The 26,202-nt window shown below is 39.0% G+C and overlaps 1 protein-coding gene across 1 annotated transcript in view; it reads left to right on the forward strand.

Annotated features, from left to right (window-relative positions):
• The window catches only part of ATXN7 (ataxin 7), a 115,720-nt gene that overhangs the window by 78,806 nt on the left and 10,712 nt on the right, over positions 1–26,202 (forward strand). The window contains exons 6-9 of the mRNA XM_045024956.1: positions 20,080–20,332; positions 21,813–22,075; positions 22,896–22,978; positions 25,058–25,323. Of these exons, the coding sequence (XP_044880891.1) occupies positions 20,080–20,332; positions 21,813–22,075; positions 22,896–22,978; positions 25,058–25,323 (865 nt within the window). The remainder of the gene's footprint in view (positions 1–20,079; positions 20,333–21,812; positions 22,076–22,895; positions 22,979–25,057; positions 25,324–26,202) is intronic.

Below are 26,202 nucleotides of genomic sequence, written 5' to 3' on the forward strand. Positions count from 1 at the left end.
CTTTATTATAATAAGGAAATTAAACTCAACGCCTTTTTCAATTTTATTATCGTACAGACAGTATTTTTTGTTTGGTTGTTTGTTTGCTGTAGCAGAAAAGCTCTTTAAAATGTCATTAAGTTGCGGGACATACATTGGGCAGTGTAAAGGCAAAGTTTTGTGACAAAATAAATAGAAATTTACTAAAGACAGAGTTTAAAGTTGCTTGGAAGCTTCCATATCATGCTCCACGTGTCAGCCAGGTATGAAGGAGTTATGGTGTGAAAAAAGATCAAATACTGAGGTAGTGAATATGTGTGTTGCTAGCATAACGTAAAGAAGCATAAAATCACAGCACTTTCCCTCCAAGCAATTGTGTGGCCATTCCATTATCCTTTTCCAAACTTCTCCCCGTGGAAAATTACCCCACCATGCTTCCTAATTCCTCTCCCGGCCGCTGTTTTGCCATCACTCGCCTCCCCAACCCCCAATCAGCAGCAGGATGATTTCATAAATGCCACTGCCTTAGAATGAAACATACTGTGATTGCACGATCCTAGTCCATGGCCTGCTCTGCAAATAAAGCACTTCTGTGATCGTCACCTTGCTGCTCCTGAAAGGGAATAGACAGAAATGAAGAAAAATAAATGTGAGATGGCAAGGGGACAAAGACAACAATGTTGGTATCCCCCACAATAGTTGAATTCTGTGTACCACTAAAGATAAGTAGGAGGACTACCAGAATGTAATTGTTGGTGGTGCACTAAAATACTATGCAGTAAATACAAAACAAACAAACAAACAAAATTTATATGCCGCTGGTAACTAATTTTAACAGTGGATTATAGATGGAGTGAAGTAGATTTTCACATTGAAAATCCAGGCAAATGTCCTTATCATACCGAGTTGTTTTTTCATGTGGTTAATGGTCAGATAGCATTTACCACTCTTTCTTGAAGTTCCTGGGAAAGGGAAATACTGATTGCTATCTGGTGTTTTAAACATGCAAGACATGTGAAGTGAGCTTCAGCAATGCCTTGATTTATTTGTTTCTAATCTGTTTGATTAGAATAGTAGTCCCCAGGCTCTGTGCTTTCCTGAAAAGGAAGCTGCTGAATGCTGTTCCTTGCTTCTGCTAGCCATTCGTGGTGGTAAAACAAGTAAACTTACAACACAAAGACACTTGTACAAGCCAGATGTCTTTCCTCTGGGCACCTTTGTATTTCAAAGACGGAAGCCGTTGTTTACTTTTTAAAAATGTATTTCAAGGCAATTTGATATCTGTGAAAAGAAATCTTGGCTTTGATAATAATTTAAAATAAAACAAAAGCACAACCAAACAAAACCACCCACAAACCACTTCTCCTGTATTCTTTTCTGTCAGGTAGTTTACTGAACTTTTTAAGTGACTAGTCAGGAAATAGGGTTGAAGTTAGTAATTTAGCATTAGCCGGGTAATTTCAGTAATGTTTGGAGAGGTGAATAATAAACAAATACATGACTTCAGGTGTTAACCACACTTCTGGCTGGCAAACTGTCAGACCATACCAGTTTTTTCTTTCTGCTGTGATGTAGATGGGATGCTTGAATATTGATTTTATAATGTTAAACGGAGTAGGCAGAGTTAACAGCAAAGTACTTAATATTAATCAGTTCTATGTTAGTCTTCAGTCATAGGCGTATAATCATTATTTCACCTGTTGGTACCCATACAATAATTATGGGGAAGGAATTCATATTTTTCTTTTAGAGCTTTGGCATAAAAATAGCATATAAAAGATTTGTATAATGTGTACTACAATCTGAAAATATTAAAAACTGCAGTGGACTGTGGTAAAAGGAACTGATTTCAAGATTTTTGACATGCAGAATGCAAAGTAATTTTAGAGATTCATTCTGTATTTGAGTATTATAAACATGATAGCTGTAAACTGGGGTATTAATATTCTTGGTAATATTAGATGATTTTAAGTATTGTATGTTTATTGTAATATACAATCTGCATACATCTGTTAATATACCTGGGGTGCTAAGGTTACTTTAAAGAAACAGAGAAAATTGGGATAGTAAGTGATTAGCATGTCAATGTGATAAATTGTTTAAGTGCCGCCTTCTCAAACTCTGACAAGTTGCTGTGAAAATAGAGGGATTAATTTACATCAGCAAGGACTCCTGGTATGACCATATTAAATAAAATTAGACTCCACCTCCTGTTTTACTATTTATCTGCCAGGACCTTTGTGATTCAAGTGCACTTTACTGTAGTAGCAAATGTTACATAAACCCAAACATGGAGCTTGTTTGGAGTTTGTGGGCAGACCCAATTTATGATGCAAGGCTTTAGTAGCAAGGGTGCAATGAAGCACACTCAAATTATGTGAATGGGAGTTAACAAGAAGGCTTTCCAGAACAGCCTTTCTCTTTGCACAGGGCTGAAAGCTCTGGGTAACTTTTCTTGTGCAGTTTTCAGAGGCAGGAGTTGGCAAAGAGCCCAGATCTGCATGGAGTTTGCAGAAGGTTGGTATAGTTCTGTACTAACACTACATGGAACTAAAAGACGTAAACTTTGTGCGTTTTCTAAGTTTGTTTATACTCTACCAGGGGTGGAGTTAAACACTGGTGAAGTTGTGTAGAAGGCCTTTGCAGAGTTAGTTGATCAAAGTGGATAATCCCTCATTTCGAGATTAACTGCTGCAAACGGCCCACATAAGCCATTCTGAAATGTCATTTGAGAGATTTGGCCAAAGTTCAAAAGCAGATGGGAGTTGAGTTTGCTATTAACTCAAAATGCTGAGGTTTGCACTAAACCATCTAAGTATCTTGAAACAGTAGTTCTTTTAAAAATGCACTCTGAAGTCATATGATTGTTTACCTAGTCGATGTCTAAAATTGGAGTTAACATTTTAAAAAGTTTTAACTGGGGGGGGGGGCGGGTTGGGGGGAAGAAGTACCGTATTTTATTTGCGGTAACTGTGGTTTCATGACACAGGAAGTGCTGAGAACAGAGCATAATCTGTTAAATTAAAACTGTTTCCCTACAGAAATGTGCAATCCAAAACAAATGATCTAAAGAAACTATTTTAACGAGGACAGGAACAGCAGTTAAACATTTAAAAAGGTAGATTATAATCCTGGTCAATTCAGTATCATTTTGTCAATTTATGAATTAAGGAGATAAACTAGTAAGAACATGTTTATTTTAACTGTCTTCCTAGTAGCACCCAGCAGTGTAATTTAAAAGTCAGAGATTTAATGCATTCCCTGTTATAAAGCCAGGTCTTTTGTTTAGGGTGGGCAGCATGATCGTTTTCCCTTTAATGGTACTCAGAGGGCTGAAATATAAGAATAAATTATTAGTCTAAATGTATTGAATACTACAGTTATATTTTTTTATTTCTAGATGTGCATTAATTTTTAGTTCTAGATTGTCGTATCCCAGCTGGCTGCTGGGCTCTTTTAAAATAAAATTTAAAATGGCTGAGTGAGACTGTGTGTGTCCTAAAACTTTGGTCGTAACATTTTGGGCAGAAGGTAGTAAACATACTCTGCAGAATCCTAGCAAATTTTTATATATTTACTGCTCCAAGTGAGCTGCTGCAGAATTAGTGGAATACCCGTGACTGCTCTTTTCCTGTGCGTAATAAACTGTTCGTGCTACAAAGGCATAAAACCAGTGTAAAATAGCATTGAGGTTCTGATCTTAAAACAACAAAAACAAATAATGATATCACTTCTGCCCTGGGTGTTGCAGCATGAATATTATGTTCCAAGACACAGAACTTTAAAGTAGAGATAAGGTTTCTCATACTTATGAGTATCTTAAGTCAAAGAGCCTTGAAAAATATTGTAATTTACTGACCCTCCTGCCTCCCCACAAGGAAATGTGACAATTCTTAAAGCTTGCCATTTACTAAATCAAAAACTGGAAAGCATGAAGATGGAGAGTTACCCCAATCAGTCTGAACTCTGGCCCTCTATCCCTGACACCTTTTTATTTTCCTGATATAGTCACTATGAGAAGCACATTGATATTGCAGCTTGTTGTGTCTTTTAACTTAATGTTTCTTAGCATTTTGCAGTTGCCATTCTGTATCAGCCCATTAGTCCATCTAGGTTGGTATTCCATCTCTAATGGTGTTCAGTGCCGTATGCTTCTGAGGAAAGTGCAGGAATGTTGTCATATATAATAGTGGAATTACCTCTCCATAAGGGAAGTTCCTTTCTAAAGCCCCACAGTTAATGATTATCTTATGCCCTGAAGCATAAAGGTTTTATATATTTTGTATAACATTTAATATAATTTATTCTAATTATTCATGTAAATGTTTATCCTTCCTTGAATCCCAGAGAGCTTTTGGTCTCACTGATATCTTGTGGCAATGAGTTCCACAGTTGGTGTATATGGTGTAAACAATTATTATTTATTTGTATTGCCATAGCACCTTGGAGTCCTAGTCAAAAACCAGGACCTCATTGCGCTAGGTGCTGTACAAACAGAACAAAAAGACAGTCCCTGCCCCAAAGAGCTAATAATCTACATATAAGATACGAGTCAAGAGAGAGATAGAGATGGATGGGGATGGGAGTCTTCTCCCAAGAAGCAACAGTTTGGGGAGCCTGAAGCCCGAGAGTGTGTGCCTTTGCTGGGCCACCAAGGGGAAATACAGGTGCAGTTGCCCTGTGCTGTGACAGTCCCCGTGCTCTTTGTTTTCTGAGATTGTAAAAAGGTGGATCTGATTTATCTACTTTACTCAATTATTTATACATTTCTATCATATTTCCTCTGATTCATCTCCCCTCACAACTCAACAGTCTGTGTTTTTCATTCTCCTTTCATATGTCAGAGGGGTAGCCGTGTTAGTCTGGTTCTGTAGAAGCAGCAAAGAATCCTGTGGCACCTTATAGACTAACAGACGTTTTGCAGCATGAGCTTTCGTGGGTGAATACCCACTTCTTCGGATGCAAGCATCCGAAGAAGTGGGTATTCACCCACGAAAGCTCATGCTGCAAAACGTCTGTTAGTCTATAAGGTGCCACAGGATTCTTTGCTCCTTTCATATGGAAATCTTTTCATTGCAATAACATCTTTGTCACCTGTCTATCGGGAACTCGAGCAGCTGGGCCATTTTAAAATTCCTTATGTATTGGTTCAGCTGCAAATGTTGAGAAATTTGCAAACGCAACATGATTTTCCTGGCTGGGTACACAGACCTTACCAGTCAGTGTATGAGGATTCAGCTTTTGGTAACTATAGGCGACACAAGCTACTGTAGATAGTAAAAGGGTGAAGGGACACAGAAGGCAAAATGGACGCAAGGTAGGTCTTTTAGTATGTGACAAGATATCCTTTCTTCAAGGAAAGATGAGTTTGGAGCATAGCCTGTAACCATTAGGTGGCACAAGTAGCGAGTAAGTGGTGTTTTCGTTAGTTCAATGAATATGATTCACCCGTATTCTACTACCGGCATGTAGTAAGATCGTGTAACTCATTGTCAGAGTTGAAGAGGAACACTGTGCTGGTGTAATGTAACCATTTTTTTGTTGCTGTTGTAGTTGCTGGGTGGAGGATGAGCAAACCGAATCAGAAATAAGGTTGTTCAGATTACCTTAGGTCTGTATTTCCATGCGTTCCAACACTTTATCTTTTGTAAAACCTTCAATGAGAATGTCTACAGTGGCATTCTTTGATTTTTCTATGGCTTTTTTGTTTGCTTGTTTGATTTGGAAACCTATAATATCCCATTAAGGTCATTTGGCTTGAGTGCGGGTGTGAGAATTCCCCAGTAACTTCCCAAACTTTTTTCTTTTTTATGACCCCAGTGGTACTTTAATGTACATTGCTGGTTAGGTGGAGGTTGTCTTTTTTGCCAGTGTTTGTATATATTATCCCTGTGTTCTAAACTGAGCTATGATTTGGTAAAAATCACACCAGTTAATTTTTGTATAGGCAAAAGTATACTTTATACAGTGCCTGGTATTGTAATCAAACCATGCGGATATTGTAATGTCCTCAACAGGCAACACAGAGATTTGTGTTCATATACTCTACTGTGGATGTTGTAATCTCTGCAATCTGAGACCACGCAGATGCTCTATCTTTCCATAATAACCTGTGGCTTGACAGATTTACAAGACATCTATTAACCTCAAGCTCCAGAGGTAATTTCCTGGTAAGAAATCCACCCCATCCTGACCCCTTGTCAAGCTGCTGGGTTTGTGTTGGGATTCCTTCCTGGATGCTATCCCTGAGTTGTGCTCAGCGGCTCCATCATTTGCATCAATCCCTTTCTAGTAGGGATATGGTAAATGTGAAGGCCCTGTGCCACCAGACAATGCCCCTCTCTGTGGCTCCATTTTGTGTTAATGATTCTGCCCTATGAATAATTCAAGACCCTGCCTCTGGCACCCTGACTTTCCCACATGGTTCTTGACATTTTCAGTGCGACCCATAAGGTTCTGAATAGCTGGAAAGCACCTGACCAGAGTGTTGCTCATTTCATTCTTTTACTTCTCAGGAGAGCTGTAAAAAAGCCAGAAGATGTCGTTCTGCAGACTTGGGAGAACAGCATTGCCATCAGTTCTTATTTTGAAAGTTATTTTTAACCCTGAGGGCTTAAAAAAATAAAAGGGAAAAAAGATCTTAAATTCTGTAAAAAAAACAAACAAACACACAAAATTATTACTGAGCTGCCCTGGCAGCATATTTATCTGGGATTTAAACAGATTAGTCATCTATACGGAAAAATGGAAAACTAGCATTAGGTATGCATAGAGTATGAGAGAAAGGGAAAGATAAGAGGGGTAGCAAGTGAGGGTTCCTTAGTTTAACAGGTCCTTAATGTTATCATATTTCTGCTGCATTCTTAGTAAATTTTACAGGCCATTCACGGTTTTTCTTTCCTCGTAAGTAATCTTTCTTTGTAATCTGTTGTGGGGTTTTTTGTTGTCTTTTGTACTGCCAGTTTTAATAGTGATGTAGCCATGACTGCTGAGTTGGTGTACCTGAAATATCAAAGATCCCAGGATATTATAGTATTGTGCTGGCTCAGCTGTAGTTAGGTTAAGTTGTACATTTTCATGATAAAATTCCAAATTAGGGAAGGGAGTGGGTTTTTTGGTTGTGTTTTTTGTGTGTGGTTTTTTTTGTTTTGTTTTGTTTTTTAAATAGAATTTAGGGCAGAAATGTAAAAATTATCATCCCAGTTCTTGATGCTGGGAATAATTGTTTTCTTACCTTTGGTTTAAAAGAAAAAAGGCAGTTTTCCTCACACATACACAGCATGGGGGACATTTAAATTCATGTATTTACCAAAAAGAGTAGAAATGAGCAGATTAACATGTTCATATGTTGAATTTAATGTATAGCCAGAAAATAAATATAAATGAGATTCTAACCTGAAGGTATTGATCACATGTTGTTTTTGCTATGAAGCTTATTCAGAATGCAACAAGTCACATACTTATAGATACATGGCTCTCAGTGTGTCATTCCCATTTTGAAATCCCATAACACTGATTTTCTTTTTTTTAAATCTTTCTTGTGTTTAATGCTGATAGCTATGGGCCAGCGTACTTAACCAGACTTTCTTCGTATGTTCCCAATTGTTCAGTATGATCAGAAACTGCTGGTTATTGTGTTTGTCACAAGATTATAATCAGGTCAACAGACATTAGAAGAGCTGTTATAATTCTATGCCTCAAAGAATTCACTTCATGTTACTCCAGAGTCCCTAGTTTCTGTCAGGATTTAAAATCCGTTGGAAAAAGCAAGTTTACTTAAGCAATTAATAGTGAAGTTCTTTGGAGCAGGGACTGTCTTTTCACTGAGTGTGTGAGAGCAGTGCCTAGCACATAGGGGGCCTGATCCCTGATTGGGGCCTCTGGGTGCTGTTGCAATGGCAATGAATAGGCAGCAAAGTCGGAGGAGATGAGCGCAGAGTTGAGAACCTAGAGATTCTGAGTTGTATGTTATCCTTGCTCTGCCACTGACTTGCTGTATGTCCTTAGGCAAGTTGCATCAGCACCTCTTGACATATGCAAATTGGAAGAATGATGCTCACCTAGCTCACAGGGGTGTTATGAAGTTAATGTTGGCACCGTTTTTTAAATATATAAATGCTGGGTGGTATTATCGTTCTTTTTACTAAAGCAAGACCTCTGGAATTACCAACTGCATTTAAAGTTGCAAAACAATTTGCTTGATAGCACCCTATTTTCAGATGCTCTTAACTTTTCTAAACCTTTATGAAATCTTCTCTTGTTCTCTGCCTGAAGGTGATTATTTTATGGGCAGTTTTGAGGAAAATACTTTCAGTAATATTTTTGAGTTTGATGACCGTGGGAGGGAAGAAAAAAAATACTCTTCCCTTTCTGTTTATACAGTGCCTAGCACAATGGGGCCCTAAAGCAGTTTAAAAAAAAATTAAAAGAAGGATGCATAAGAACAACTGAAGTTTAAAATGTAAGACCGTTATATATAGTTTTCAGTGAGGAATAATTTCTCGTGTGGTTCGGGGGGGAGGGGGAGGGGAGGGATTCAGTGTATTAGGGTCTGAAAAATCTCTTCTGATCATGCTCAGTCAATATTTGCTAAAATAAAACTTCATCAGAGTCTAATGAGCTCTCACCTCTTTTTTGATATTGCTGCATATTCTCCCGGTCTGGCTTGACCGTAGGGCTCAGTCAGAAGAAGAGACTGTTGGGAGGCACCGTAGCCTGAGAGGGATTGTGGCTGGCTCACAGACATGGACCCAGCAGAATCTTCCAGAAAGTTGCTTTTAACATCACAGGGAGGAGCAAATCTGAAGAACTGTGAATCCTCATTCCTGAGGGATGAGGTGGGTGGGGCCTTTTAGTTGTTACAGTATTATTCAAATTTGAAGCTTTAAATAAAAAAAAAAGCCCCTGTCTTTTTCTACGAGGAAGATACAACCATCTCAATAAAAATGGATGGAAACTGGTCTCCAGCCCAACAAGAGCATTATCTGTGTGCACTCACTCCTCTGCCTCGCCACTCATCTTCAGGTGCAGTTTTAAATCATGTTAGCTAACACATTTTGAAGTTCTAGTGTGGACAGGGCAAGCTGTATTTTAACACATATTAGCTGTGGAGGTGAACCCGAAGGTTTTAAAACGTGTTAACTAACAAAAGGCGTACCTTTTATTGTACATTAGACATACTCTTAATGAAGTATCACCATCAGATCCTACTCAGCGTTGTAACTGATGGCATTGTGACTCACAGGCAAAGCGGAGTACACACTATGTTGTAAGCATACTTATTTATTTATTTATTTTAAAATCAGGAAATGCAGGGAGTAAGCTTGCAGAAGCGATGTTAATTTGGCCACATCGCACATAAGGAATGTTTTCTATTACTGTTTTTGTAATTAAATAGTTTATGCGTATTATTTATTTATAGTACCTAGGGACCCCCAGCCAAGATCTGGGGCCCCATTGTGCCAGGAGTATACAAACATAAAATGCCATAATACCTACAGCAGAGGGTCTCCACCTTTCCAGACTGCTGTACCCCTTTCAGGAGTCTGATTTGTCTTGTGTGCCCTGAGTTTCAACTAGCTTGAGAACTACTTGTTTACAAAATCAGACCTAAAAATACAAGTGTCACAGCTCACTGTTACTGAAAAATTGCTGACGTTCTCCTGTTTACCATACAATTATAAAATAAATCAATTGGAATATAAATATTGAGCCTATATTTCAGTGTATAGTATATAAAGCAGTTTAAGCAAGTCATTGTCTGTATGAAATTTTAGTTTATACTGACTTTTCTAGTGCTTTTAATATGGCCTGTTATAAAACTAGGCAAATATCTAGATGAGTTGATATACCCCCTGGAAGACGTCTGCGTATCCCCAGGGGTACACGTACCTCTGGTTGAGAACCACTGACCTACAGGATGTGCCATGCAGTTGAGTTGCATTTCTTGACTCACTGCAAAGTTAGCTATATACTACCTTAACTAACTGACCTCAAAACAGTGGTTTTGTAGTGTGACTCTTGTGTGAAGGATGTGACATAACTATATTATTTGTTACGTACCCTTTGATATTTTGCTCAACAGTAGTTATTACATTAATATCCTCTGCTGGTCACTGGTATTATCATTGTTTCAAAAATGTAACAAGAATTCTCAGTAAAAGTTTCTAGTGAACATGCATTACAGCCAGACTGGCTTGATAGATTGGAACATCACTTAATGAGCCTTGGTAATCTGTCAGATCAATAACCTGTGCTCTCTGAAGGATTTGTCCTTGTAAATCTCTTATTTTGGAAAATATCATTTGTTTAAACACAGTCTGTTCAATAAATAACATACTTTTAAACACAACACAATCGAAAATGAACTGACCCAGTCCTGATTTACCAGGCAAACAAACCTGATCTGATGATTAAAGGAACATCAGTTGAAGATTAGGGCAGAAGCCTTGTATCTAGGCCCCATGATTAGAACATGATAATGAAGCAGCAGTGAGTGAGTGAGCAGCAGACCAGTGTAGCTCATAGGTGATTGCTGTCAGCCAGCCCCATGCTGCTCGTGCAGCCCCAGAGGAGGAGGAGTAACCCTATTTTCTGTGTCTATGGGTATTTGTTTTGAGGTTTTTAAATACTATTTTTAATCAGTGTCCTTTTTTTAACTGGATCAGCTTTATGCACCTCTCTGACAATGGAAGGAAGGAAACTGATAAAATATTAATTTTACGTTCCGTTTGACACACACACGAAATACAAATATGAAATTAAGTCTGAATCTTCATCTTCAATGTTCTGTTGTACCTAGTTATTTCTGTAGCTATAGTACTGCCTGATGCATAGAATTCCACAATGATCTATAAATAATTTGTAGGAAGAAGCATCAGTTTTAACTTTAAATTTCCTTGTTCACATGGATTTGTGTGAAAACTAGTTATTTCACTGTTTTGTCTGAATAGTATAATATTGTATGGGGAAGTCTGAACACCTTAACAATAAAACAACACAGTTGAAAAGTAGCAAAAGTATGAAAATCATACACTTTGGTACTTCTGCTTAGTGAAAGACGTTAAGTGTTCTAGTTAGCACTTTTATTATCTTTGTTTTGTAGGAGAAATTAGAAGTGTGAAACAGTAAACAAAATGAATTTTAAACATAGAACCATTCTTTACTCTTTGTAGCAATAACATATGTATGTCGAAGTTCTTCCACTGTCTGAATTAAATTCTTATATGTAAGTAAGTGAAACAGCTCTAGCCTTGTGATTGAAAATTAAGGGTACAGCATTTTTCATAGAAGTCGATTTCTGTGTGTTAAGCTGAGTGGGTTTGCTTCATTTTTAACGAGTGGTCTATTAGCACTGGCACAGGTCAGTTTGATTCATTGCCCAACACTTACATAAGGAGTCAGGACAAAAACTTGAGTTTACAAAACTTCCGATGTGTCATTTTATATTCTGTTGACATTAATTGACATACAGGAATAATGCAAACCACCAAAAGTGTCCGAAAGATTTGGTTATTCAGTTAAGTATCATATTGAACAGAACATTCGGTTAACTTTAAAGGCTGCTGCTGTGATACCTGCTGTGTTAAACATACAGCAGTGAGAGTGCTCATGTATATAAAACAATCTCTTCAACTTTATACAAGAGATACCTTCTGATGTGGTGTGAGTCTTAAGGGGAAGTAAGGTTAAAAATCACACTTTTGTCTGAAAACTGTTTACCCGCTAGTGGTACAGCAGCCTAGTACTAACGGAAAGGGGTAATCAGCTGTTTCCCCCCGCCTCCGGTGTACTTGGTGCATTTGACAGCACTTTGTGTATAGTTAGCTTAAGGGTTTTCCCTGTGTAGTCAGTTGGTTCCCTTTTTCTGCATGCGAGGCTTTCACACAGCAAAAGGGAATGAAACAGAAATGTTTTTACAAAACCACAAACGTTGGCAGTAGGACTAAGGGGCAAGTGAAATGCTAGAAACTGCTTAACTTTTTAATAAATTTGAATGTATTTCCTTTCTCTTGCAATATTCTGTATTGCTTAGGCAGTAATCATTTCACACGTAAATGTCTCGCTCCATCTCTGGAGATATTTAAGAGGAGGTTAGATAAATGTCTATCAGGGATGGTCTAGACAGTATTTGGTCCTGCCATGAGGGCAGGGGACTGGACTGGATGACCTCTGGAAGTCCCTTCCAGTCTATGAATCTATGAGTCCATTGGTACTCAGGAACGTATCTTTCAGTATGGTTATTGTAGTAATAGAAATTGCAAACATTTATGCCCTTTTTCAGGGGGTTTCTAACTCTGGATCTATGTAATTTTTTTTAATCACTGTATGGAAAATGAGCCACATGCAAATTATTGGTAAAGTTTTTTTTTAGGGGGTTGTTAAGGTTTCATTAAAAATGTGCTCTAATATTTATCTGAGGTTCCTGGGAAGTCTTGAGCACCCTCAACTCCCATGGGCTTTGATGGGGAGGTGCGAGTGCTCAGCACCTCATAGGATTGAGCCCTTGGAGAGTCAAAAAAAATATGGAGTGGTTTCGTTTTTACTTTGCTGTGTGGCAGCAGGTTTGTTGTGTGTCTAGCACATGTCATAAGAGGGTAACACAATACTTCTAAGTTGTTTGTCCACAATCTAGTTTACATCTTTTGATTTTTTTTAAAAAAGATTTTCGATACTGGAGCTAAGTTATTAGCTTGAAAAATCACTGCTGTCCCATTTGAAATGTCCTTTTGAGCTGTCATATAAAAGACACATCAGATACTATTAAAGTGTAGTTATTTTTGATTTGGGGAGTATGATGTGAAGTGGAGGAAACAAGGATGTTATAGAAACTGTAAAACACCTGAACATAATTATTTTAAAATATTTTTAAACTGAGTCACAGATAATGACAAATGGGAACTGTAATATATTGGCAGATGATTAAGCAGTGTTCAGCAGTGTCATATGTTTAGCATCGTATGCCAGATCTTCTCGATTGTTCAGTAAGTTTGTATGGGAATCATTCCATTAAAGGACACTATCAAACTGATACTAAATACGTCTCACCATAGCTGTACTTTAAAATGAAGGTCGAGTTTGGAGAAGAGTATTAACTTTCTCACACAAGGAAGAGCTGCTGAATTCCTTAAACTAGTTTTTACATGACACAGCTTAAACAAATCACACTTGAAAATGTGAATTTAACACCAAGATTGAGACATACTATCATTAAATGTGCGGGCAGAATAATGTGATTGAACAGTGCAGCTGTTGGTTCCCATTCGTATCTTCCCAAACTACCGGTAGTAATAGTATCCTCACCTCTGGTAAATCATTCAGCAGCAAACAGGGACGAGCAGATTACCCAAAATTAGAGATCAAAGGCTTGGAAATAGCTGAGGGGAAAAGGCTTCATTTTATTTTATTGATAATGTACCACAGTAAAAGAAATTGAGTCCACATTTCCTAGTATTCCAGCATTACACTATTAGTTACCTTTACTGTTTTAATATTTTATAACACATTTCATGGACACCATATAGTGTAAGAGGTTCTCATTTAATGTTTGATGTGCATTTTCCTGACTCATATACCCAAAACAGATTAGATGCAGCATCTGCAACAGGAGGAGAAGAGAGCCTAAAACAAGCTTGGTTGGTTGGTGTTCATGTTGTGAATATATATTAAAATACCAAAACTGTTCAAGTGAGGCTCTTTGAGATGGAGATCAGAACAAAATACTATATGTAATCTCCACAGTCTGTAATTTTTCCACAACCTGTCAATTCAATGCAATACAATGCAATTCAATACAATACAGTACATTCAGTGTTGCTAAATTAGGTAAACACTTCATACATACAAACTTTTACAGTTATTCTTTTGAAAATGTTTTGTTGTGTTCTGCATTATTTCTCACGCATTTTTTAATATATTACAATACGTGGAAAAAATAAATCCTACTAACATACTGGTGCTCAGGTTTTAATTTAAACATGAATTAAAATTCAAAACCTGTTTTATAAATTCACTGACCCCTTTTGCACCTCACTTTTGCCTGCAAATGCGCCACTTTCCAGTGACAGTTGTGCATCTGTGACAAACTGCATCTGTCTCCTGATTGACAGTACCAGTCTCAGTATTGGCCATAGAAATTAGAGATGACCTTGCCAAGGCAGGATTGTTCCCCTACTGTATATTTTCTGGAGTTTAGTCTAGTTATAAGTAGAGCTTGTACCACTTCTCTTGGGAGATAGTTTCCCAGCCTAACAGATCTTTAATCTCCAGATCTTTTCCTGATATTTAACCTAAATTTGCCTTTAATTTCATCTCATTACTTCTACTTGTGTCCTTAATTCCTTTTCAGCATTGGTGTTAGTTTGTAAACTATTGTCATGTCTCTTCCCATCTCCTGCTTATAGTTTAACCAAGTAATACATATTTGGTTCTTCTCATCGTTCCTCATAAGTAGAGCATTTTGACTGTGTTAATGCTCCTTTTTGGTTCATTTGAGAAAATGAGTTTGCTGACAGGAGTATAAACAGAAATAGCTAATTTTAAGAATATATTGGAGAATATTAACAACACATTTTTGAATTAATAAATAAATATTCTCACTGGAAGCTTGATTCTGAATTACATTTTTCCAGTCTCAGGACAGAAGTGTGTGCTAAGTCTAACTAAAACTACCCAAAATACTGAATATTCTTGGTGAACTGCATGGATACAATCTACAGGTTGGAAATAATTAGCCAGCATTATTTGGTGAATAGTATTGGAAAGATTTAAGAAATTCATAAGCCGTTTCTGTTATATGTGAACCAGGGAAAAAAGCAAAAGTAAAACGTGCAGTAAACACGCTTGGCTCCTTCATCATTTTTTGTGTGTGTTATCACAGTATTGCCCTCCCTAAGTGTTCGAAACCTGAGATTGGCTTAATAATCAAAATTAAAGTATCCAGTTCTTTCTATTTGTTTTGATGTTTAATCCTTTAGGGTTAAAATTTTCAAGCTCTGCTCAAGGATTTTGAGGACGGGGGGGAAGGGGGGAGATGCTCTTGACTGCAGATGCGAAGTCTTTAAGAATATCACCAGACACAAGAAAATTGTGAGAGTTGGCAGCATTAGGTCAATTTCTTCCTGATGCTGAACAACCCAAAAGCAAATACAATATTGCAGATATAACTAAACCAAAGCTTTATATCTCTCATAGGGTTTATACTGCCACCCCTCACTATAGTTAGTATCTGAGCACCAATTATGTGATTGTAGGTTGATTTATTTCAGATTTTGTTTGTATATTCACTGGTTGGTTTGGGGTTCCTTGGGTCAAAGGGGATGTGAGTATTGTAGGTGTCATTCTTACTAGTGGTCTCATTCTTATGATGGGTAAGTCCCATAAAGCGGCACTGTTATCTCTCTGTCCCATGATGTTGATGTGTTAACATATCGTTTTGGTCATGCTCTGTTGAAAAAGATATTGCAAAAACAGAAGGAGTTCAGAGGTGTGAGAGTACCCACTGGCTCTCAAAGTCAGCAGGAACTACTAGTGCTTAGGACTTTGAAAATCAGGCGGCTTATTTAGGTACCTAAATTTGGAGTTTAGCCCCTAACTTTAAATGTATTAATTTTTGCCAGAGAGTCCTATTCATTTTGCCTGTTGCCAAGTCGTTCAGCATACAACCTACATTAAACACAAGCAACAGATAGCATTACCATCTCACAACTCCTTGCAACAAACAGCACAAGCAGACTGCCTCTGTTATGTCTCAACCCCCCATAAGAAAAACCTTTCAAATGATGACCCATAATTGCACAAAAGCTTGATCCATGTGGTCCACAGTGACACTGCTATCAAGTGGGTCCTACTACCCCAGGAATAACTTCACTGCTTGCTATTGCTGCTGTTCACAGAGTTCTGAACAATGAAACTGACCAGAATCTTGTTAATGTCACACACGCTTCCTTCCTCCACTTAAACTTGCAGACTCAGGAAGACATTGAAATTGGTTAACTACATTTGGATGGTTTTCTTTGCGATCATAAAGGCCAGAAACTTAATTTAAAAAAAAAAAAGAAAGAAAGATTATAATCTAAAGAAACTAATATATTAGCATCCCTTTATCTCCATCATTGTTGGTGAGTACATTTTTCAAAACCTGTTCCTACTGTAATTACTAGTACTTTACATACACTACACTACACTACACTATTGTCATAGCATTTACACTAGATTTCTCTGTGATATGCAGGATAAGGCTTGTATTGCTATCCTAAATTTCTAAAATAATCATTTCTTTTGGTACTTGAAACATATCTTAGAAAACCTCCATTTAATGTTGAACTCTCTAGTTGCCCTTCTCCCTAAATACTGTCCCTACTTTGAAAAAAAGTTGCCAGTCTTTATGCTTGAACAAGTCTGTTATTTATTATTTTATCATCATTATCATCGCAGTGCCTAGGAGCCGCAGTCCTATACCTAGCCCCATTGTACAAATAGAAAATGAAAAAACAGTCCCCGCCCCAAAGAGTTTACAGTGTGAGTGTCAGACAAGAGACCATGGATGGATATAGACCAGTGGGGGAGTAAAGCAGGACAATATTGGTCAGCATGGTAGGCTGTGGCCTCCAAGCTGCAGCAGCCTAACTGTTGTCAGGGTTTTTTTGTAGGCATCAAGGCAAAGAAGAGTTCTACTACTGGTTATTAGGCCCTTGGCTCTTTACAGGAAGCTAGATCCTCACCTGTTGGAGCTGGCTGGGGATTTGTTCAGCTGTATGTATAGCACTAATGGACAGTGGTAAAAATGTTGGTGGTTGGCCTACTCTAGTGCTCACCATTTGCAGCAGCTGAGAATCTCTGTTGGTGCTAGAGCAATGCTGTGGAAATTCCCAAAAATTCCAAGTGTGGATGCAGTCTAGAGTTTGAAGTTATCCTGGATACTGGGAGTATCCCAATGCTGTTGAATTAGTGAAGAACCTGCATATTAGTATAAATATCTAGTCTGCAAAATGAAGATATCCCCATGGAGGGACAAACCTTTTCAGGGTTTGCACAAAAAGAAAACACTCTGATTCAGGTCACTCTCTTTTAAAAATATTTATCACAACATGGTTCTGTTCCATATGGTGTGTAACCCTGATATTTGATTAACAGTCTCAACCCCCTAGGTCAGGTCTTTAATTATCACCAGTTAAAAGGATTTTTCTTTTTGTATTTTCTTACTTGTGCTAAGACTGGCTTTCCTTCTATGATACCAATACAAACAACAGTATAGTCTGGCCATCTTTCAATCCAGCCTTAATCCAGGGCCAATGGAACAGCCCTGACTAAACTCACTAGAAAAAAAAAATTATTCAGATCATGTGGATTAATTGATATAATTGATATTTTACCCAGTTTAACACTAATGATGACTTGCAAGGTAATATTTAACCTCAGTTTTTATCCTAATCCTTTTTTCTTCTCGGAACACACTTAAATGAAGTAACACCCTTTTCTTATTTTAAATAAATTAAATTAAGTTAAGAACAGATCACATTGGTGACCTATGAAATTATCAAGGACTATTTTTAACAGTGACAAGCATTTGGACTTGGAATTTGCTAAATATACAGTAGTTTGGAGGATATTGACTAATTTATCACAGTAATTCACACAACGATTCTGTCATGGTTTATGTATGGAGCCTAGCCGCATCATAAAACTTCACTGAACTAATGGCCTTCAAATAGTAACTTATCAAAGCTACCCAGGGATTCTTGCCATTGCTATAAAAAGACATTTGGCAATAAACAGTTTGTCATATTAGAAGCACATCCATTTACTAGGATATAAGATGCTACCTCGCTTGAAACTCTTGTACAATGTCTAGTTTTGTAAATATGTTAAGTGGTTAATATTGGACACCATAGAAGATTTCTTGTATCATTTTAAGTCAGGTATTTTTAAGAAAAAGTGGTGATAGTTACTGCAGTTATTTTATATTTCTGTAGAAAATGTTATCTGAGGATCTCAAAGCTCTTTACAAACATTATTTAAAACCTAACAGTATCCTTGTAAGGTGCTGTCAGTATTATACCCATTTCACAGAGAGAGAGAAACAGGTACAGAGCATAAGAGACTTGTTGAGAGTCACTCAGTGAGTCAGTTAGGCCTGGTCTACACTAAGGGCGGGGGTCGAACTAGGGTACGCAAGTTCAGCTACGTGAATAGCGTAGCTGAATTCGAAGTACCCTAGTTCGAACTACTTACCCGTCCAGACGCCGCGGGATCGAAGTCCACGGCTCCAAGGTCGACTCCGCCACCGCCATTTGCAGTGGTGGAGTTCCAGAGTCGACCGGAGCGCGCGGGGAGTTCGAACTATCGCGTCTAGATTAGACGCGATAGTTCGAACTCCGAGAAGTCGAACTCACCGCGTCGACCCACGCGGTAAGTGTAGACATACCCTTACAGACCCTATTTCATGCCTCTAGTTTCCTGATCTAACTTGTTCATCTCCTCAGTTATAAATACTTTAGTTCAGCATTGACGAACATGTTTAAAATTCTTGCTCCCAGATGCATGGGGATAGAGTTTGCTGGCCTCAGTCTGGCCCTCCCCCCACCTTTCTTGCCTAGTGGGGAGAGGTTGACTCACTTTTCCATGGTTACTTCTCCCCTGACACTCTTGCTGAGAGTTGGGGGTGGCAGTGCTGTTGCTGGCTACATTGGCACAGGGTTGGTAACTTTCTGTGGGTGGCTTCAACCTGTGACTGGGGTGTCCGGATTGGTCACAGAGTGATATATTTGGGGCTGGGAAGGAATTTTTTTCCTGGACTGAATTAGCAGAATCTCAGCAAAGTACTGCACATTCTCCTGGGCCTGATAGGCCATCATGCAGGATGTATGGAGTGGTGGACATGATCATTACGTATACCTAACAGGTGACAGAGTTCACTGCAACTTGATGGGCAAGCTTCCTGCCAGTTTAATTAGGTTTTGTCATAGCCCTTTCTGAGATTGGAATAGCCATATGGGTGGCCTTAAGCAATGTTAACAGTATCAGCTGAGAAGAAACATTACTAACAAGTATGTGACCTTCCACGCCCCACGCACGCACGGTAGCTCTGTGGTCTGGTCGATTGGTGGAGACACAGACATGCCTGTAAACAGGATAGCTGCCTATAAGGGTTATCTAGGAACCACCGAGAGTTTGGGTTACCCAGATATCAGGTGAGCGAATGGCTTATTAGCATGTTTGTATGCTGGTGGAACTGGATATTCCATGAAGTTGTGAGGTGTGCAGGCAGTGGCGCTCAGCGATTCAGCGATTAGCTGTAATAACATATACATATTTAAAATCTACAGGCTACACATTTGAAATGAAATCGATCTAAACATTTATTTATGTTAATGACATGGCTATCCTTTTATTAAATGTAACTCCATAAACTCGCACATTTCAGAGAAGAAATGATTATTATGGGAACCTGCCTGCTCTCTGTTCAGCAATTCAGGTATCTTTTTCCTGGTTTAAAAACAAAGCACACACCTGAATAACTATTTTTCCTATGAATGCGATGAGTCACTGATGGCTGATGCTGTAAAATGGAGTTCCGCCGTAACTGGTCTGGGCAGATTATGAAAGGGGAGTAGAATTGCTCCCAGGGAAATTACAGAATAAATCTAGAAGTTGTGTTCCAGATCTAAGAGTTAGCAGGCAGTGGCAAAAGATTAGTGTGAAAGTTCTTTCACCTTATTAGGAGGCATTTAGAACAAAACATTTGCTAATTCTTGATGAAATGTGAGAGTTAAGCTTGGTTGGAGACCTGGATCTGATTCCCAGGCTCGTGCTCCTTGGATTGAGAGGAACATGGGAGTATTTTTTTAAAGGGCAGCTTGTTCAGTTAAGCATTGTTGGTGGAGGAATGAACCTCACAAAGTTAAGCCATTCCAGTGACTAATTAGGGAGCAGCATCGAAGGGAGCTCAGTACTCCATAGTTGTGATGTGCTGAATCCTGTAGAGCTTGTGCCCCCAGACCAGTAAAGGAACAATTTGAATGGAGCAAATGATGAAGTACAGAACTTTGGAAAGGTTCCTGCATTTACTCTGAAATTTACAAACACTGGTTTTCCTTTCAGAAAGAAGACACAGCTCCTCCAGCAAGCCGCCTTTGACCCCTCCCTCCTCTTCAGTATTTTCCCTCTTTTCATCTTTGTCTTCAAAGAGCAAAGGTAGCAGTGGAAATGGGAGCAATCGCTCATCCAGTGGAGGTACTAGTGCATCATCATCCAATTCCAAGTTGTTGAAATCACCCAAAGACAAGCTGCAGATCGGTGGAAACAATAGGTTACTGCATCCGGTACAGCACAGCAAAGTTCCCCACGATAAAATGTGAGTATGTTCTTTTGAGAACCAATTTCAATGGTATCACTTGCACAGAAGCTAGTGCAAAAATTTGTAACAGTTTGAAGTATTTTGTGTGTTTGGTTATGAAAGATGAAATGCAACGATCTGTTGGAAAGGCTCTAGAGGAGATCAGTCTAGAGCAGTGGTCACCAACTGGTAGATCGCGATCGACTGGTCGATCTTAGAGGATCTCCCAGATAATTGGGCTCTCTGGTGGTGCAGCAGGCCTGCCGCTAAGGCAGGCTTCCTGCCTGCTCCAGCCCTGTGCCACTCCCGGAAGTGGCCTGCGGGGAGCAGGGGTCTCTGCTGCTTCTGCCTGCAAGCACTACTCCTGCAGCTCCCATTGCCCTGAGCCCCTCCTGGAGCCTGGACTCCAAAACCCAGCCCTGAGCCCCTTCCCAGAGCCAACACCCAATACTCCCTCCTGCATCCCAAACCCTGACCCCCTTCCCCGAGCCAGCACCTTGTACCCTCTCCTGTACCCCAACACTCTACCCCAGCGTGGAGACCCCTCCTGCACCCAAACTTCTCCCAGATCTTGCACCCCTCCTGCACCCCAACCCCCTGCCCCAGGCTCAGCCTCCCACACTGCAAACTGCTTGGCCCCAGCCCTGAGCCCGCTCCCCCTCCTGAACCCCCAAACCGTGCCCCAGCCCAGTGAAAGTGCATGAGGGTAGGGGAGAGTGAGCGACGGGGGGGCGGGGGGTAGGGGATGGAGTGAGCAGGGTGGGTCTTTGGGAAAGGGGCAGGGCCTCAGGGATGGGGCAGGGTAGATCCTGGGTTGTCCATACATTCAAAAAGTGGGTGTAAAAAGGTTGGTGACCACTGAGGTGAGGGTAGGCAAACCAACAGCATTGTTCCAGGAGAAATCCCACATAGGCGCAGCTTGAATCTTTCTCAGTGAAGCCCTTTCCAATATAGGTCTGGATCCTATAATCTGATATGCATGGTCCGATCCAGACTTGTGTGGTACTTCACACACAGGCATACGGGTTGACCTGCACACATCTGATTGCTGTACTAGCACCGTAATTTGCTGTCATCAGAACATGGCATCTCTCACTGGGTCTTCTGCCAAAACTGGGCCATCCCAGCTGTTTTTGAAATACACTATAACTGTGTAATGTACGTTCGTCTGCGTTGCTAAACCACACATCCTCAGTTCCTCGCTGATGCTGTAGAAACATTTTGGAAGAGATTGTGTAAAGAGAGCAGGAAAGGATTGACTTTCATCTTATTGTGGACATCCGAAAGTAGCAAAAAAACTATATAAAATGAACAACTTCTAAAATTTAAAAATGGGAAAAGAGGCAGAATTATTATTACCTATGTTTTTGCACTGAATAGAACAATTCAGAATATTTTCGAGTAATAGAGCACTTATTCGGTAGCTTTGACAAGCATGACCATAGGGTACTACAGTTATTTGCAAATGGCCTTTTCCTTTATTTCTCACTAACTACAGCATGACTCCATCTGTCAAAGTGGAAAAGATTCATCCAAAGATAGATGGTGCACTATTGAAAACTGCTGTTGGTCCAACTTGTTCTACTACTGTGAGTTCCTCAATAAAGACTGGCCTTAATTGTCCCTCAATACCAAAGCCACCTTTGCCTTCCCCTGGACAGATACTGATTGGTAAAGGTCTTCTCTCTGTGCCTCCATTTTTGGAAAAGAAACCAGAAGATAGTACAAATAATAGGAAATTCTTACATAAAAGATTGTCAGGTAATTTAAAAAATATTGTTTGCTATATTAATAATAGTAGTAGTAGTGTATGAAGATATAAATATAATCAAAAACATTCTTTTAAACAGGTAGTCGATAGATTTGAATTGCAGTGCAGAAAGTTGACCAGTTAAGTGTTGGAGTTGGTCTTAAATGTTCCCCTTTAAAGTGACTCATTCTTAAAGGGACACCATCAACTTGATATCTAGTTACTTTTTAAAAAGAGTTGACAGTGTGCTTCAGGTATTATACCTGCCTCTGAGTGCCCCAGTGTTGCGGGGTTTACAGTTACATTTTCCGATTACCATAAGTGTCTTTCTGTTGCTGTGTGAAAGACCTACCCGTACAAAGGAAACTGAGTGGCTTACACAAAGTAAACTGAAACATAGGGAAATGGGTTTCTCTAATCTTTCAGTTACAGTAATTTTGGGTGTTACTTACCTTAGATTAAAAAATTCAGACATCAGTATTCAAATTGATATGGTGCCCTTTTAAGTCTGGTGTTAGTTTTACATGAATACATGTTCCTTTGCTGGGAAGAATTTGATTCTGCTGTGAGACTTTACCCAGTCAAAATGTCTGTCTGCATAGATCCTGCTGCAGGATTGGGGCTTAAGTTTCAACCAGTCAGAAACTAGTAAAAAAGAAAATGTTTTTAAAATTCAGCAATTTCTAATATTTATTATTAAATCCATGTGTCTTGAGAACAGGTTAAGTTTTATATATATATTATGATGAAAATTCTGACCAATATTTTCAAAACATGTTTTTTTAATCTCTCTTGTTTTACAATAATGGTATATTTGTGTGTATTTGCTAGAGAGAGAGTTTGATCCTGATATATACTGTGGCGTCATTGATGTGGAAACCAAGAAACCCTGTACTAGGTCTTTGACATGCAAGGTAGGACATGTTCCTCAGAATAAATTTATGAAGTAAAGTTTAAATTTTCTGCGCATCATGACAGAAAACTGAACATCATTCAGTTTACTGCTAAACTTCAGTGATGTCCATTGAAAATGATATCTTCTGATAAAACTGTGATGGAAACTGGTAAAAATCTTAGTTCTGGTGGGAAAAAATATTTTTCCAAAGTTTTAATTAAATTATGTTAATGTATAAAAATTGCTGTTAAAAAAGTCTAAGGATTTATACAATTAATAGTGTCACTGTGAACATCTATAAGTAGGATCTGATGACTTTTCCACTGTAAACTAGAGTTAGGTTTAAAAAAAATCTTGAAAATGTAATGTTTCATTTGGGATCAGACAGAAGGTTTCAGGCCTCAATTTTACCCATCTTATGTAATTTTCCCCATCTTAAAATTGTTAGATGTTCTTATTGGGGAATGTGTCTTTTGGCTATAAAGATTAATTTAAAAAAATCCACCTATCACAAAGAAATTAAAAATATAGTCACTGCTTTATGTGGACCTAGACAAAGCAAAATTTTTCCCACAGGAGAACCAAGTCTGAAGCAGCTTTTAGAAGGTGGTTGTATCAACCCAGATGATGCTGCCTCCTTAGACTGTAGTTTGATATTGCTTCAACTCTTTTTCTGAGAAGTCCTTATCTAAAGAGTCTCTGTCTAGTAGGTCAAACGCCGTACACAAAACATCTTTTTAAAAGTTACAGTCTGGTGAACCCAGGCTCTAAACATCAATTTGAACAAAAGCGATCACTTGCCCCTGAGAAGTTACAGAAAGTAAAGACATGAATCGTGTGATCTTGAAATATTTAGCTCTGCTCCTGCACAGCAGCTGTGCTGCCAGCAGAGGGACCACCAGTTACCTAACAAATAAACCACCTCCGGAACCAGTGTAGACATAACTGATATTAATGACAAGGAAGAAAACTTGACGGTAATGCCTCCTTGAAAACACAGGGGGCAAAGCTATTGTTCTCCCAAAGGGAAAGTGCCAAGCTTCTAGAAGAGGATTGTACAGTAGGGAAGTAAACTAAAAGCTTTAAAGAAAATAAGAGCATCCCATAGAAATTCCTTTCACTCTACTTCCCCTCAAAAATATTGTTTTCATATATTTTCAGAGCTTAATACTAAGGTGGAAAATGGGCTTGTTTACTTCCACAATAAATAAAAATTATTGAGCCCTTCAAACTGTGTGAAAGTAAGGCCTTGGGAATGAATTGAGCACATGTAAACAAGGGAAACAATCTTTTATCCTACTGCATATATATTTTGCACTACATGTATTTAACTCCACTGGGTGTTCAGGATCTTTCAGGAATGGGACAACCTGATATAGTATCACCTTAACCTGTGAATGTTGTTGCTTTGTTGGAGTTGTGATTGTTGATTCTGCTGTGTTTCTTTGTGGTTTTAATATCCATTACAATACAGTAGGTGTCCGGGAATACATTAGTTTGCAAAAGCAAAGCCATTTACAAGGTTTTTAAGTTTAGTACTCTTTATTTAAAAATATGTTTTACATCTTATGCTCAATATTCCCACAAATAAACATTAAAAAATGGTTCTTTTCTCCTAAGAGAAGACCGTGTGCTGTGCTTCATGATTTAAAATAAATGGTCAGGTAGCATTCTTGTATTAGTAATGAAAGTGGGACATTGAAAAAGGCTTGAATTTCAAACTCAAGGCTTCTTAGACCTTTGACAGAGAGCATTGACTTTAATTACCATTGGCTTAGCAAATAGGACTATAAACACTCATTAGACCATCTTTATGTCTAAGGGATAGCTTAGGGATAGCTCAGTGGTTTGAGCATTGGCCTGTTAAACCCAGGGTTGTGAGTTCAATCCTTAGGGATCTGGGGCAAAAATTGGTCCTGCTAGTGAAGGCAGGGGGCTGGACTCGATGACCTTTCGAGGTCTCTTCCAGTTTAAGAGATTGGTATATCTCCAATTATTACCTTATTATTTCCTCCATTCTAGACCTGTTAGATATCTGAGTGTTTAATTTCCGCAAATCAGATTGCCTTGGATTAATGCTTGATGCTTTGATTTGCAGACACATTCCTTAACCCAGCGGAGGGCTGTACAGGGTCGAAGAAAACGATTTGATTTGTTATTAGCCGAGCACAAAAGCAAAACCAGGGAAAAGGAATTGCTTCGACATTCGGATCATCATCAGCAGATGCCCCCTCTCAGGGAACCACATCCCTCACCTTCTAAAACTTCCCAGGAGCTGCACCAAAATTCTCATGGACTTATTCCTACAGAATCAAAGCCTTTAGTACCTAATAAACCCAAACCTCACCCCCCCAGTCTTCCAAGGTAAGTGAAATCTGTTTATCCACCAAGTGTGAAATTAGGCTGGGGAGCAACCTGATGGGTTGGTGGCAATGAGTGCTACCACGTGGGAAATGCAGATTCATTCGCAACCCGAGGGCTCTTGCTCTGTGCCTGGTGATTGCTCACTCAAAACCTCCCCACTGGATCTTAGACTATGTCTACACTGCCCCGTAGTGTAGACATAGCCTTCCTTAGTCTTAGGGGAGCTGTATCTCCTGCCCTTCTAACAAGAGGCCAGGATGGGCGGCCCAGGGAGGTAAATGCTGGCTTGAGAAATTGCATACCAGAAGCTCCATTCTGTAGCAGCTATTCAGTGTTGGTGCTCCAGCAGGGAGGCAATGGATGAATAGAAATGTGATTTCGGAGTACAGAGGAGAAGGAAGTGAATGCAAAATAAAGAAGTTGTTGCAATAGTAAATTAATTAAAGGCATCCAGTTTAGCATTACCTCTGGAGCCGGTATAACAGTAAGTCAGGATGGTGTGAAGGCGATACCTTTGTTTAATGAGTAGAGGTTACCAGCTTTTAAAAATACCCAGCAGTTTCTGGAGGAGAGAAAACGAAGGGACAACTGAAAATCTAGCAGTTGGGAGTAGCTGGTGGAAGTGGTTGGGGACTGGAAGTTGGGACTAGATTATTGTTTTTATTTCTGGCTCTGCTACTGACTTGATGAGTGGCCTCTACAAGCCACTTTAATCTTTCTGTGTCTCAGTTTGCCCATCTGCAAAATGGATATAATGATTCCTCCTTTTCCTGGAGAGATGTGAGACGTAACTGTTAAAAGAATTCTGAAATACTGGCATTATGACAGAAAGGAAAATCTGATTTTAGAAAAAAAGCACCTGTCTATACAAGCAAACAA

Source organism: Mauremys mutica, chromosome 7, assembly GCF_020497125.1.
Source record: "Mauremys mutica isolate MM-2020 ecotype Southern chromosome 7, ASM2049712v1, whole genome shotgun sequence".
NCBI lineage: Eukaryota > Metazoa > Chordata > Testudines > Geoemydidae > Mauremys > Mauremys mutica.